General features: G+C 40.5%; 1 protein-coding gene across 3 annotated transcripts in view; it reads right to left on the reverse strand.

Annotated features, from left to right (window-relative positions):
• tbrg4 (transforming growth factor beta regulator 4) overlaps positions 1-15,542 on the reverse strand; it is a 28,672-nt gene that overhangs the window by 5,579 nt on the left and 7,551 nt on the right. For all 3 annotated transcript variants that reach the window (XM_059655275.1, XM_048523410.2, XM_059655278.1), the window contains exons 2-5: positions 13,711-15,181; positions 8,339-8,424; positions 852-1,026; positions 131-200 (exon numbers count right to left, since the gene is read on the reverse strand). In XM_059655275.1, the coding sequence (XP_059511258.1) occupies positions 131-200; positions 852-1,026; positions 8,339-8,424; positions 13,711-15,154 (1,775 nt within the window). In that variant the 5' untranslated portion in view covers positions 15,155-15,181. The remainder of the gene's footprint in view (positions 1-130; positions 201-851; positions 1,027-8,338; positions 8,425-13,710; positions 15,182-15,542) is intronic.

A 15,542-nucleotide genomic window follows, 5' to 3' on the forward strand; every position in this document is an offset into this window, starting at 1 on the left:
CTCTGCCAATCTTCCACAGAATGAGGTCAGCTGGAATATTGTACCTTGGATTCAGAAAATGACACACAGACAATTACAATTGCTAGAACACTAATTCATATAAACAGCTTCATCAATTCAATGTTCACACCTTCTGAATACTGCTTCACGCTGAGAGGCAGGGAGCACATATCCTTCTTCATCCAATATAATCTCAGCATCTGAAAAAGTGCAATGGTTTCAGGTTTTATTCAGGGAAAAATATTTAAGCTTAATTTTGTTTTATAGATTTGATCAATATAATATCAAAAGGCACTGTAGTGCAATAGCTTAGAGCTGCATAGCATTTGGGTACTTGTTGCCAAGCTCCCACATAATTAGCAAAGCAGCGGAGGCTAAAAGCTGTCCAAAACAAGTTTTTTTTTAGGGAAGGGCTAATCATCAAATTCTTATAAGACTCTTAACTGTGTAAGTATGGATGCAGAATAATGCAAGATAGGGAGAAAATGTCATTATTAATTGAAAAGTCAATACTGCACAAGGTTATATCTTAATAATGAAAGAAAATTTAGTTCACTACAAAAAAAATTCAGGAGAAAAAAAACCAGAAAGCTGACCTTTGGGATTCCTATTTTCTGGTACGCACCGAAAAGAAATTCCTCTTCACTACTTTAGATTCAAAACTAAAAATTGTTAATTATTATTCATTTAAATGCCATTTAGACAAGGAAGAAAGGGTAGCAGACATTTCTTAAATATTTTCTGTCTCCCTTATAATTGCTTGATACATAGAAAACTTATCTGCACAAACGCACCACTAATAGTCAATTGTGTCTTTCCTGTTCACATTAAAAACAAGCAAGTAATTGTACCTAGTGTATAGCCATATGGTGTCAGCACACGGGAAGCAAAGTAATTCCTTGCTCCAAGAAGATCAGTCAGGGCATTCTTAACTTTGTTGTAGAGTTGTTCATCTACCAGGCTTTCCACTGAGCGTCCCGGTGTAATGAAAGACTTGACTCGATACTTTAAAGGAAGGCTGGGACCCTGTTGGAAAACAAATTTGGTATATTTTTTAGAGATAGCAGGAACTGCAGACGCTGGAGAATCTAAGATAACAAGGTGTAGAGCTGGATGAACACTACAGGCCAAGCAGCATCTCAGGAGCACAAAAGCTGACGTTTCAGGCCTAGACCCTTCATCAGAGAGGGGGATGGGGAGAGGCAACTGGGATAAATAGGGAGAGAGGGAGAGGCAGATAGAACATGGATAGAGGAGAAGATAGGTGGAGAGGAGACAGACAGGTTAAAGAGGCAGGGATGGAGCCATAGGTGGGGAGGTAGGGAAGAGATAGGTCAGTCCAAGGAGGATGGACAGGTCAAGGGGGCGGGATGAAGTTAGTAGGTAGGAGATGGGGGTGGGGCTTGAGGTGGGAGGAGGGGATAGGTGGGAGGAAGGACAGGTTAGGGAGGCAGGGATGAGCTGGGCTGGTGTTGGAATGTGGTAGCGGGAGGGGAGATTTTGAAGCTTGTGAAGTCCACATAAAGTATTAGGTTCCATAAACTGAGGACTATCTACTTTCCAGCACACAACTGCTTTAAGTTATAAATTTGGAAAGAAAGGCATGAATTATAAATCACCTACATCCCAAATTGCTTCACAACCAACGTGGTACTTGATGTGAATTTTCTGATGATCAGATAACTGTTTCTGAAACATTGATAGGAGATGGGCATAGGGACCCTGCAGAATCCCCATTATATCAGGCTGTTAAAAACTTGCCTGGGAAATTTCAGATTCCATTGGACAATTCCCCTACGCTTAGACTCTTGGAAGATATCAACCTTAATCAGAGAATTAAGAGAGTTTTGTAGAAGAGAAGTAAATAGACAGGAAAAGTTAGGATTATTAAATTTCTTGTTTAATTCTGAGTAATAAAGCCCCAACTTACTTCAAACACCCTCAAATCTATATCCCCCAGATCCTCTCAACTCCAGACTATGACCTGACACCCACTAACTGCTCTGGACACCTGCTTCAGGTCCAATTACAGTTCCCACTCAACCCTACCGACAAACATTCCATTACTAACCCCTACCTCCCTGGCAACCTAACCTCACACTTAACTTATATCCTCACTCTTTGACAGCAGCCATCAAAGTGTGGGTAGCTGGACCTTTAAGTTACAGAACTAGCCAACAGACTTCTGTGAAAAAAGGGGCGTAGTTTGCCTATTTCCGACAGTTTTATGCGACAAGGGACTTGTGAGAACAGAAGTTTGGCACTGCATTTCTGAAGGAGACCTCATCTGCATATCCTGTCCGAAATCCCAAACTTTTTCATTTTGTGAAAATAGAAGTGGAGTGGAGTGGAGTAGCAATACGTACAAAATTACCACTCCTCGGAAGTCCTTGCCCACCGTCATTGTTCTAACACAGGAACTACCACAAATAATTTGCACACAGCAAGCTCCCACAAATATTAACAAGTGATAATGACCTGAGTTTGCTGTTGTTTCAGGGTTAGAACACAGGGGACAATTTCCTTGCTCCTCTTTGAAACAGTGCCTGAATCTTTTACATCCGCCTCAAAAAGCAGATGGGACACAGGAGTATTTGTGCAGTTTTGATCACCATATTATAAATAAAAAGGACGTAGAGGCATTAGAGAAGGTGCAGAAAATATTTGAAAGGTAACGTTTTAAATGTGAGATGATTTCCATGTGGAAAGGGTAAACGGATTGATCTTTTCTTTCCTGAAGAGGAGAGGGCAACTTACTAGACTTTTTGAAATTAGGTTTTCCTACAGTTGGCATAGACAGTGTTTTGACTTTTGGGCAAGAACTAAAACTAGAGGCCATCAATACTAAATAGATTTAACAAGAAATTAGATGGGGAAATTCAAAAGAAACCTTGTTAACCAGAAATTGATGGGAATGTGAAACCTGACCCTATAGGGAGTGTGTTAAAGCAAAGCAAACAATTACATACAGGCTTGACCTAACAAGTGGCAAGTAACATTCATGCCTCACAAGTGCCAGGTAATGACCATCTCCAGTGACAGAATCTAACTACTGCCCCTGATGTTTAATTGCGTTACCATTCTTAAACCCCTACTTTCACAGATTACTTGACCTCCTAGCTCCTCAATACTTGTCTACAATCTAGAAGGCATAAGTCAGAAGTGTGATAGAATACACTTGCCTGGATGGGTGCATTTCCAACAACACAAGAAACTTGACACCAGCCAGGACAAAGCAGCCTGTGTGATTGGCACCTTATCCACCACCTTCAACATTAACTTCCTTCATCATCTACTACATGAACTTAACACACCTCCTTCAGCAGCATCTTCCAAACCCATAACCTCTACATTCTACAAGGTTACTACTCAACTACTTGCAAGTATTCCTCCAAACCCATACAATCCTGACTTGGAATTGTGTTCCTCGCAAGCAGTATTTGTTTGATGAAACTAAGAAAGATTTTACAGCTAGCTTGGGGTAACTGTTTTATGAAAGCTGATATTGAACTATCAATTAAATGCTTAGGAGCGCTATTGGGACGAGATTGACGAGATTAAATAGTCGTTTAGACAGTCAAGGCCAAGGGAACTTTGAGGACATTATAAGGGTAGACCTTTGAAAGTCAAGAATTGGAATTCCTTGCAAAGGAAATAGAGTTTTAATGGGATTTGGTGATCCAGATTGTCACTAAGATATGAGTTGGATTTGTCTTAACTGCATTGGCTATTCAAAGTCTTGTCTGTGGGATATTTGACCACAGTTTGTCTGCTAACACAAACTTACCTTATGTTAATCCTGAATGTTAAAGGCTAAGTTGTGTATACAGATATATTGTTTAGAACCATTAACTTACCAGTTCATTATACCTATTTAATCATGATTGCTTGTATTGGTTTTGGTTAAGTTATATAATAAAGGTTTTATTTGTCAATTGAATTCAACCCTGAAATCCTGTCACTTATTTTCTTACCCTTGGTTTCTCTATTCTTTAAAACATTCTGGTCTTTCAAGCTAGATCCTAACAAAGATCTAGCTTATTCAGCATTCTCATAACTGGGATTGTAACATAAGATAAAGGAACAACGCTTAAAAAATTTAAATAAAGCAAATTCAAAACTAGTTAAATAAAATAAGAATAGAGGGTTAAGTGATGTGTTATTCCTGCATAATGTGGGAGCTGGTGGACCCCAATGTGGTTCCCAGTGACCACATTTGTAGTAAATGTAGTTGCTTAAGGAACCCCGATTCAAAACTGATGAGCTGGAGTCAGAGCTTTGGATGTTGTGACACTTCAGAGTTACCTGGACCTTGTTTCACGAGACAGTCACACCCCTTAGACTAACTAACTTGAATTCGGCCAATGGTCAGGGACAGGAGGGTGTGGCTCTGAGTGAGCCAGGTAAAGGGATCCAGGAGGTAGAGCTGCAGGAGCCTCAACCCTTGTCCTCCAAAAAGTTTGAGAGTCTTGCTCCCTGCATGGATAGGAATGGGAATTAGGGAGGACGTGCCATATGTCCGCAGCATCATGGTGCAGGGACCCCTTCAAGTGGGCGAAGAGAAATGCAGTTATAATTGGCAACAGTATAGTTAGGGCCATAGACACTCTCCTCTGTGAACAGATCGGCAGTCCCGGTGGTTGGGTTGCCTAGCTGGTGCTCACGTTCAGGATATCTCATCTGGGCTACAGGGGAACTTGGGAGTGGGAGGATAAAGATCCAATTGTTGTGGTCCACGTAGGTACCAATGATATAGATAAAACTAGGACAGAGGTTCTCCTAAGTATGGGCGTGAGTATGAACATCTAAGAGCTAAATTCAAAATCAGAACCAAAAAGTTGTTAATCTCTGAATTACGACTTGAGCCAGGAGCTAATTATCACAGGATCAATAAGATTAAGCAGGCGGACATGTGGCTTAAAGATTGGTGTGGGAGAAATGGGTTTGAATTCACGAGACATTGGCACCAGTGGCAGGGAAGAAGGGACCTGTTCCGATGGTCTTCATGTGAATCGTGCTGGAACCAGAGTCCTAGCAATCGCATAAATAGGGGTGTAGACAGGGCTTTAAACCAAATAGGGAGGAGGAGGGTTCAGTTCTCAGAGGAATTAGAAAACCCAAATTAAAGGAGGAGGTAAGAGTGCAGGTTAGTGATGTGGCAGATGGTTACCAGAGCATAAAAGGTGAGAGGCAGAACAGGTGATTGCCGTTATGCACCAAGGATTTAAGAGAATAGGGAAATTTATCAGTAGAACAAATTTAAAAGCTTTCTATCTAAATGCATGAAGCATTCAAACAAAATTAATGAGTTAATGGCACAAATAGAAACAAAAGAGTATGGATTTGGTAGCAATTACGGAGACATGGTTACAAGGAGACCAGGTCTGGGAATCCAATATCCAAGGGTACTCAGCATTTCAGAGGGATAGACTGAAAGGAAAAGGAGGTGATGTAGCTTTGCTGATGAAGGAAAGGATCAGTGCTGTAATGAGAAATGACGTAAGCACAGGAGATCAAGACATGGAATCAGTCAGGGTAGAAATAAGAAATAGTACTTGAGAGCAGCGATCTAAAAATCCCCAAACAGTTGTTCTGCAGGGGGGCACTGTGCAAAATAGGAAATATTAGAGACTTGCAACAAAGGTACGGCGATAATCAATGGATGATTTTAACATGTATATAGATTGGAAGTATCAAATTGGCAAGGGGAGCCTGGAGGCAGAGTTCATTGAATGTATTAGAGTTTGTGTTTCTTGGAGCAGCACGCTGTGGAACCAAACAGGGAGCAGGCTAGTCTGGATTTGGTATTGTATAATAAGGAAAGATTAATTGGTGACATCATATTAAGGATCTTCTAGGGAGTAGTGACCATAGAATTCAAAATTCAGTTTTAGGGTTGTGGCAGAAATAGTGGAATGGTTACAATATCCCAAAATTCCTTGGACATGGGACAAGTTCCAGTGGATTGGAAAAATGCTAATGTAATGCCCTTATTCAAAAATGGAGGGAGGCAATATGTGGAAAAGTACAGACCAGTTAGTTAAACATCTGTTGTTGGCAAAGCGTTAGAATCAATTATCAAGGAAGCAATATTAAGACATTCGGAAAGTCGAAATGCTATCTATTAGAGTCAGCATGGTTTTAGGAATGGCAAATCATGTTTGACTAATTTGCTCTTGTTCTTCGAAGATGTAACAAGCAAAGTGGATAATGGGGATCCTGTAGATGTAATATATCTGGACTTCCGGAAGGTGTTTGATATGGTGCCACACAAAGGGTTAATCCACAAGGTTGGATCATGTAGGATTGAAGGTAAATTTTAGCTTGGGTAGGTAGTAACAAGTGGAGTGCCACAGGGTTTGGTCCTTGGGCCCCAGCTATTTACAATCTACATTAATGACTTGGATACAGGGATAGAAAACTTTATAGTCAAATTTGTGGACGGTACAAAAATAGGCGGAACGGTAAATAGCAACGAGGAAATAAGAACCTTGCTAATGAGTAGTCGTGGGCCAAAATGTGGCAGATAGATCTTAATGTGGATAAGCGTGAGGTCATGCATTTTAGTCAGATAAATGGGAAGGCAACCTACTATCTAAATGGGGAGAGACTTTGGGGCACTCCTGTGCAGAGAGATCTTGGTGTCTTTGAGTCATAGAAAACTAGCATGCAGGTACAGCAGATAATAAAGAAAGCAAATGGAATGTTTGCTTTTATACCAAAAGGAACAAAACATAGAGGTAAGGAAGTATTGTTGCAACTACACAAAGCAGTGGTGAGACCACACTTTGAGTATTGTGCACAGTTTTGGTCCCCCTATTTGACGAAAGATGTAGTGGCATTGGAAGCAATTCAGAGGAGGTTCACTAGATTGATCCCAGAGATGGAGGGGTTTGTCGGATCAAGAGAGATTGAACGGTTTAGGTCTATACTGTCTGAAATTTAGAAGAATGAGGGGAGATCAAATTGAGATATTCAAGATGATAAAAGGTACGGATAAAATAGATGTGGAGTGAATGCTTCCTCATGTGGGGCATTCTAGGATGAGCGGTCATAGTCTTAGTATGACGGGTAGCAAATCTAAAACGGAGTTATGGAAAAACTACTTCTACCAAAAGGTTGTGAATCTGTGGAATTCACAACCCCAAAATGCAGTTGATACAGGGTCAGTAAGTGAATTTGAGGATTTAGACAGATTTTTAATTGGAATTGGGTTGAAAGGTTATGAGGAGAAGGCAGGAAAATGGGGTGAGGAGCATATCGGCCATGACTAAATGGCAGAGCAGACTCAATGGGCCAAATGGCCTATTTCTGCTGCTATTACTCAAACTGCGCTGTCTCATTCCTACAGATGATAAATTACTTTTACAGCTTATAAATTTTAAATAGTTTGCTTTCTTACTTTTTCTTTACTGAAAAATTCATTTCTCATCTCCTTCTCAATCCAATCTTTTCTTCCCTCTTTTTATTTCTCTCTGCATTTAATTTGACACTCATTCATTCTAGTTCTTTTTCCACTGTCCCCGATACATTCTCTATCCTCAAATTTAATTAGTTTAGGAGGTAATCTGCTGTATCCATTGTTCGCCAAAATCTCAAATATCTCTTTGACCTCACTAAACCTATCAACTCAGACAACTAACAACTTGCAGCATGTGGTATTTTTTGGTTGAACAGTCAGGAAATCAGACTCAAGTCAGGTGTCCTTATTCAGAAAATTCTAATGCAACACCACTCTGTAGCTAAGCAGAAAGCCATCCCTCTCCCAGAGATGATCTGAATGACCCAAAATTTTGAAGTTTATAGTATAACTTTAAATTGGAAACTTAACAGCGTCCATGTGCCCTGCTGCAATTAATCTTCTCTCTCTGATTCGTTCAAAGCCTAAACTTGATCTCGATTCACCAAATCACAGAATCACAGAAATGTTATGGTGCAGAAAAAGCCATTCAGCCCATCATGTCTGTAGCTGCCATCAATGAGCATCATTACCTACTGCTAATCTCCGGCTTGTTCACCATACCCATGCACATTGATTAGTTGGATAGAAATATTCAATAATTTCCTGAATTCCTCAATTGAACATGCCTCCACACTTCCCGGATGTGCATTCCAGAGCAAATCAATCGATCACTCTATGAGAAAGTTTTTATTGCATCACATGTGCACCTTTTCCAAATAACTTTAATTCCATACCCTCTAGTTCCTGATCGTTTTGCAAGCGGGAACAGTTTCTCGCCTCTACTCTATAATTTCAAAAACCTCAACCATGTACAATATATAGGAGGCACAGTCAATTTGTAATGAGACAAAGTGAATAGTTAAAACACCTTCATACCTCATATGTTCGGCACTCCAGTTTCATAGTCATGAACAGCTGAGTCAGCTGGGCAAGCACAAACTTGTCAAAACCTTTTCCTTCTGCTTTTAGAATATAGAGACAAAATTTTAAAATTAAAATGAATAATGCTAATTTGGGTTAGGTATCACCATTAGCACCACTTTCTAATACCCAAAGAACCATACAACCATATACTAATTTAAGACAGAATTAGCCTGAGAGGGAGGGACAACTTTGTGCTTAAAAAGTGAAAGAACCGCAGGTGCTGGAAATCAGAAACAAAAACAGAAATTACTGTAAAGGCTCAGCAGGTCTGACAGAAATCAGAGTTAACATTTTGGGATCAATGGCCCTTCCTCATAACTTACAGAAAAAGTTGGTTCTTATGCAGAAGATTTGGAGGGGTAGTGATTGGAGTTAATGACAGATGGAGATACAGCCCAAAGAAAAAGAAGAACAGTTGGACAGACAAAGCAGTGGATAATGATCAGCCTGAGAGGATGAATGGCCATTAGTGGACAATCAGTGGCTAATGATGGGCGGTGTGCAAATAACAGGCCACATGATAACAAGGCCTAGTGTGTGGGGGTTAGGGTGAGGGCATGGGAGAAGACACCTCGAGCCTAAAATTGTTGAACTCAATATCGAGTCCAGAAGGCTGTAGAGTTCCCAAAACAGAAAATGAGGTGTTGTTCTTCCAGTTTGTGCTGACGCACTGCAGGAAGCCCAAGACAGATGCTGGCCAGGGAACACGGTGGTGTGTTGAACTGACAGACAACTAGAGGCTCAAGATCTTTGTGCTTGCTGTTTTCTTCTGGACATGTGTTACTATGTATTGCCTATGGAAGAATTTTAGCTAGAAACAACATGCCTAATGATTCAGCTTTTATCTAAATTTTGGTTCAAACATGAATGAAGAGTTGGGTGATATTCTGGAGGCTTGCTTATGGTCATAAGACAATTTTCTAGTATGAATGAGGCCCAAGTAGAAGAGAAAACAAAGTGATGTTTGGATTTGGAAAGCTATTCATCCCAATCTTGTAATTACAGAAAAAGGCTGGTAGTTGTTTATTAATTCCATGCTAAAACCTTTCACATATTCACAGATGTAATAGATTACTATTGGATTAGATATTAGGAAGAGGTAGAGAAAAATGCGAAGGCCACATGTAGATTCATTGCGAGAGACAGAAGGAGTAAGAAGCTGTTGGGTGGACAAACAGACGCATTCAAGAACAGGCAGTGATAGCAGGGTGATGCTGAAAGGGGCAGCAAGAGACTAAAAGGCAGCTTTAAAGGAATTATTGACAGTTTACTGTCGAGACAAGTACCTATGTTACCTGCCACAATAATCACAGAATTAATATGGTTTAGTGACTTTGTGTGTGGTGATTGAGGGAGTGAATGTTTAAGATCGTGGATGCAATGCTGATCAATCAGACTGTTCTGTTCTTGAATGTTCAAACAATGCTGAATCACTGATCACAGACAAATTGTTGCTTAGGGGCAAAAGAAAACACAGTAAAATTATCAAAGAAAACTGCTGTAATAAATTCATGAATGGTTGTGATCCCCAATCAGGAAAGATTGAACAGTTTGAAGAGACTGGGTCTCCTTTCCATAGATTTGAGAGCTGAAAGTGACCAATTGAGGTCATAAAAGGTTTGATACGGGAGATGTAGGCAGAACGTTCCAATTAGCTGTGAGACTGGTTCTAAGAAGATAGTCACTAAAATCAAAAGGGAATTCAGGCGACGATTCTTTACCCAGAGAATCTTCAGAATCTGTTGAGAAAAATAGCACAACTGCCTTAAAGGCAAAACTGAAAGGAGGGAAACATGAATAAGATATATCGATGGGAGATAAATTAAAAGGGATGGGAGGCAACGTTCACAGTGCATAAACAGCAGCATAGACTTTTTATAAAATTATTATGAGATGCATAGATAGGGTTGATAGTCAGAGTCTTTCTCTTGGAGTTGAAATGTTGAAAACTAGGGGGCATTCATTTAAGGTGGGGGGGGGGGAATTCAAAGGAGATGTGAGGGGCAGGTTTAGTCAGAGGGTGGTAGAAGTATGGAACACACTGCAGTAGGGGCAGTTAAGAGACTTTTAGATAAGTACATGAATATGCAGGAAATGGAGGGATATGGACCAAGGGCACAGCCTGTTTCTGGGTTATACATGCAATGTATACATGGGAGCAACAGAACAATACTGGAACTCCTCTTTATTTCTTCCTCTCTTGCTGAATCATTAACTACTCACTGGACTATTGTTTCACAGATGCTCTCTTAATTATCATTCATATGCAAGCCTATGGAGCAAACCCTCGTCTATTAAACAATTGGGCGATCACTATCTCTTCTAATGTTTGAATCAGACATGCTTAAAACATATTCTACCACTACCCACCCAACCAACTCAAGGATCTACCCTGGCAACTATCCAGGAATGTGGAAATTGCCAAGGTATACCCTGCCAAAAAATCCAACCTGGCCAATTATTGCCCCACCAGTTTAATCTCAACTGTTAACAAGCGATAGAAGGAGTCATCAACAGTGCTATCAAAGCTGCACCTACTCAACAATATCCTGCTCATTGGTGCTCTGCTGGCAATCTGCCAGGCCCGTTCAGTTACTGAATTCATTACAGCCTTGATCTGAAAATAAACAAAAGTGCTGAACTAAGGGAAACCAAGTGCCGCTGCCCTTCACATCAAGGCAGCATTTGACTCAGCATGGTATCAAGGAGCCCTAGAAAAACTAGAGCCAATGAGAATCGGGGAGAAAATTTCCAGAGTTTGGAATGATACCCAGCACAATGAGAGACAGTTGGAGCTGTCAGAGGCCAATAATTTCAGTCACATCTCCTATTGGTCCAGATATAACTTGTAATTTACTGGAGAAACACTATATAACAACACATCTCACTTGTAGTTTTGCTCTAACTCAAGTAGGACTCAACTCCATCTCTTCCTTCTATGTTTTGAACAGCTTTAAACCAACTTGATCCCCAGACCCTGCTGCTGCTGTAGATTGGTCAGTTCACATTGTGAAGTGTTTCATTTCCAACACACACCACAACTAGTTAGTGTGTCATATCTAATAAATGCTATTTCTGATGAAAAGAAGCACAGAAAAATTGAAATAAGATTATGTTAAAAATGGCCTATTGTTTTGATGTTTATGGTACTCTGAATCCAACAGCTAGCTATGGCAACATAATTACTTATAAGAATCTATTGTTCTCTACAAATTCATATTTTCCTGTCTCAAAAATCACAATTAATTATTTTCAATCTACGTACAACACAGACCTGCAGAGAGCAGAAATGGGCCCTTCGGTCCACAACATTATGCCGAACATGACACCAAGAAAAACTTTTCCCCTACTGCCTGCCCTTGGTCCACATCCCTCCATTTCCTGCATATTCATGTACTTATCTATAAGTCTCTTAACTGCCCCTATTGCAGTGCGTTCCAAACCTCTACCACCCTCTGACTAAACCTGCCCCTCACATCTCCGTTGAACTTTCCCCCTCTCACCTTAAATGCATGCCCCTTAGTTTTCAACATTTCAACTCTGAGAGAAAGACTCCGACTATCAACCCTATCTATGTATCTCATAATAATTTTACAGACTTCTATCAAGTCTCCTCTAAGTCTCTGCCACTCTGGAGAAAACAACCCAAGTTTTTCTAGCCTCTCCTTATAGTTCATACCATATAATCCAGGCAGCATCCTGGTAAATCTCTTCTGCACCCTTTCCAAAGCCTCCAAATCCTTTCTGTAATGTGGTGACCTGAACTGAACACAATACTCTAAGTGTGGCCTTATCAAAGTCTTACAAAACTTCAACATGACATCTTGACACTTGTACTCTGTTCCCTGACCAATAAAGGCAAGCATGCCATAAGCCTTCTTCAGCACCCTATTTACTTGCATGATCACTTTCAGGCAGCTATGGACCTGAACCCCAAGATCCTTTTGTACATCAATGTTGTTCAGGGTCCTGCCATTAACTGTATACTTTGCCTTAACATTTGATCTCACAAAGTGCAGCACCTCACACTTACCTAGATTAAACTCCATCTGTCATTTCTCTGCTCATATCTGCAACTGATCTACATCCCACTGTATCTTTTGACAATCTTCTACACTATCCACAACTGCACCATCTTTGTATCATCTGCAAACTTACCAACCCACATTTCCACATTTTCATTCAAGTCATTTATATATATCACAAACAGCAGACGACCCCCCAGTACAGATCCCTGCGGAACACACTAGTCACGGACCTCCAGCCTGCAAAACAACCTTCCACCACTACCCTTTGCCTTCTGTGGGCAAGCCAATTCTGAATCCACATAGCCAAATGACCGTGGATCCCATGCATCTTAATCTACTGGATGAGTCTACTATAAGGGGCCTTGTCGACAGCCTTACTAAAAACCATGTAGACAACATTCACTGCTGTACCCTCACTGATCACCTTCATTACTTCCTCAAAAATTTCAATGACTGCCCTATTTTTCTAAATCCTATCCCTAAAACTTCTCTAACAGTTTTCCAACCACCAAGGTGAGGTTCACCAGTCTAGAGTTTCCTGCAGTGTCCCCATTTCCCTTCTTGAAAAGACGAACATTAGCACACACGTAACCAACTGTATTAATGCGTAGTTATTTCAAATTGAAAGTTCTGCTAACCTCCACTGCTTGCTCCTCTTTCTCCAGGAATGGAGTAGTGTACATGATGTAGACTGCTACAGTAAAAGTCAGCTAGCAAACACATTAGGAAGGGTTAAGAGGAATATGGGGCAAATGGTGGCAAACAAGACTAGATCAGTTTAGAATAGCTGGTCGGCATAGATGAGTTAAGCCAAAGGGTCTGTTTCTGGGCTGTATAACTCGATGGCTCTAAATGATGCAGGACTAATTTAACCACACCAGGAACAACAGAATGAATAGATTAAGTGAATTTGAAGATAGTGAAGTCAGAAATAGACACATTATGGCGGGGGGGGGGGGGGGGGGTGTAATATTCATTAGAAGAACTTTTGGTCAGTGTGAAATTACTGTACACTATCAGCTCAAAGCACACAGCACATTTTGTTCTTGCATCTAAAAGAAACACCAAAAGGAAAAATCCAGTTAAGCATCTGTAACAACTGAATACTGAGTACTGGAGCCAACTTGAATGTGATTCAACATGTAATAAGTTCAAAATAGCACAATCCAAAATCCACTCAAAATGTAACTTTAAAATTATTTCCAATGAAATAAATTTTGAAAAAAGCACTTTGCTTCCACATTAGAAGAATGATGTACACCTTATGAGAACTAGAATAATTAGAGGTAACCTCACCTTCCAGCTGCTGCAGAAAATATGGACTGAAGATTTTGGCTACAAAATTCATGGGAAAGCGTTCTATTAATATACAGGAATGAAGAAGGTTCAACAAAACACGTGGCTGAAATTGTGAAAATCGTCCCCTTAATAAGTTTTCAATCTTTCTGAAGAGCTGACTTGCATTTGGTGGCAGATAATTCAGCTTGCCAAATGGAATAATTTGTAAGGCAATTTCTTTAGTTGTAAAGTTATCTGAATTGTAAACAAAACTCTCAGCGACAGCATCAAATATAGGAAGTGACAGAATTCGCCGTTGGCTGCAGTATTGCATTACTTTGCTGACTGCCTCTGGTTTTAACGAAAAGGTTTTTTTGGGAATATTTTGCTCCAGAGCATCAGTGAAAAATCTGTCACTGTGTCCAAAGTACATGAGAGCATTCAGTACCACTATGAACTCCTGATCTGAGAATTCAGGAACATGTCTCACTGAATGTTTACATAGATTAATCACTAAAGGAAGTGCTTGAGTTTGTTTAAGGACAACCATTGCATTGAGTATCTCATTTTTGGCTTTACGATTCAACTTGGAAGCTAAATGAAGGGTGTGAGTATTCATTTTGTTCAACAACTGCTGATAATTTCCTCCTTCTCCCGCAGTAGCCCCCAGCAAATTATAAACCATTATTATCTCTTCAGATGTCCAGTCAACAATTTTGATTCTTTGAATTTCATCCATTACTTGCTTTAACATTCTACACCCTGGGCCTTCCAAGTCCAGCAAGGCCTTGCCCAACAAACACAAGTCTGTAATGGACATCTGTCCATTGTTAAGCCGCATCTGACATTCTGACAGTAGCCGCGACATGAGTGTGCTCTTTGGGTCCACATACAGTTGAACGTAAGCATATAGAGCAGTTACCAGTCCTGTACTGCTGAGCCTCAAAGACTCATGCTCAAAGTGGAAGCACAATGCCTTGAATGCCTCATTCTCCAGCAGTGCCCCAGGATCCTTCAGACTACTCCCGTCTCTTTCAATCTGCGATATTCTAAGCAAGGCAGCAGAAGCCATTGTATCTGTAATGGAACCTGAAGAGTTCAGAAATTTAAAGATGTGCTTTGCAGTTTTACAGTTGTTCAAATGTTCTAAAAACTCCTGTACATTGGAGAATGTGCGCTGCTTGCTGTCCAAATTAAGGAACTCCCCAGCATTGCCATGGAGACACACTGTTCCCAATGTGGTACCAGGCTGATCTTTGACAATGTTGTGGTATCCTTTATAGGGAATCTGATGATGCCATCCCTTTGTCGGTCCGACAGACAAAGTGTTGCTATGTTGTGAATACAGAGTTTTGTTCTGGCTTTTACAGGAAAACAACCGCTGCTTGACAATTTGTAAAATGTTGTATGCCTGTAAGTCCGGCAAAAGAAAATGAACCACTCTTCGAAGACTTAATGCCATAGCAGCTTCAGCAATGTTACTCGTCACCTGTTAGAAAAAGACTGAAGGTCAGGGACAGCCACAAGTTCGCACTGTAGTGAATTGCTAATTTTAAGGTTGAAAACTGTGTAAATCACATTCAGCATTTGCAATGAAGGGTGAAGAATACCACAAACATTTTAAACCCTTGTTTAAATGATTCCCACAACTAAGACCTCCATGAATAAACACTGACACCAATGACTGTATTAGAGATAATGGGAACTGCAGATGCTGGAGAATCCGAGATAACAAGGTGTTGGGCTGGATGAACACAGCAGGCCAAGCAGCATCTCAGGAGCACAAGGTCTAGGCCCGAAACGTCAGCTTTTGTGCTCCTGAGATGCTGCTTGTCCTGCTGTGTTCATCC

The sequence above is a fragment of the Stegostoma tigrinum genome, chromosome 2 (assembly GCF_030684315.1).
Source record: "Stegostoma tigrinum isolate sSteTig4 chromosome 2, sSteTig4.hap1, whole genome shotgun sequence".
NCBI lineage: Eukaryota > Metazoa > Chordata > Chondrichthyes > Orectolobiformes > Stegostomatidae > Stegostoma > Stegostoma tigrinum.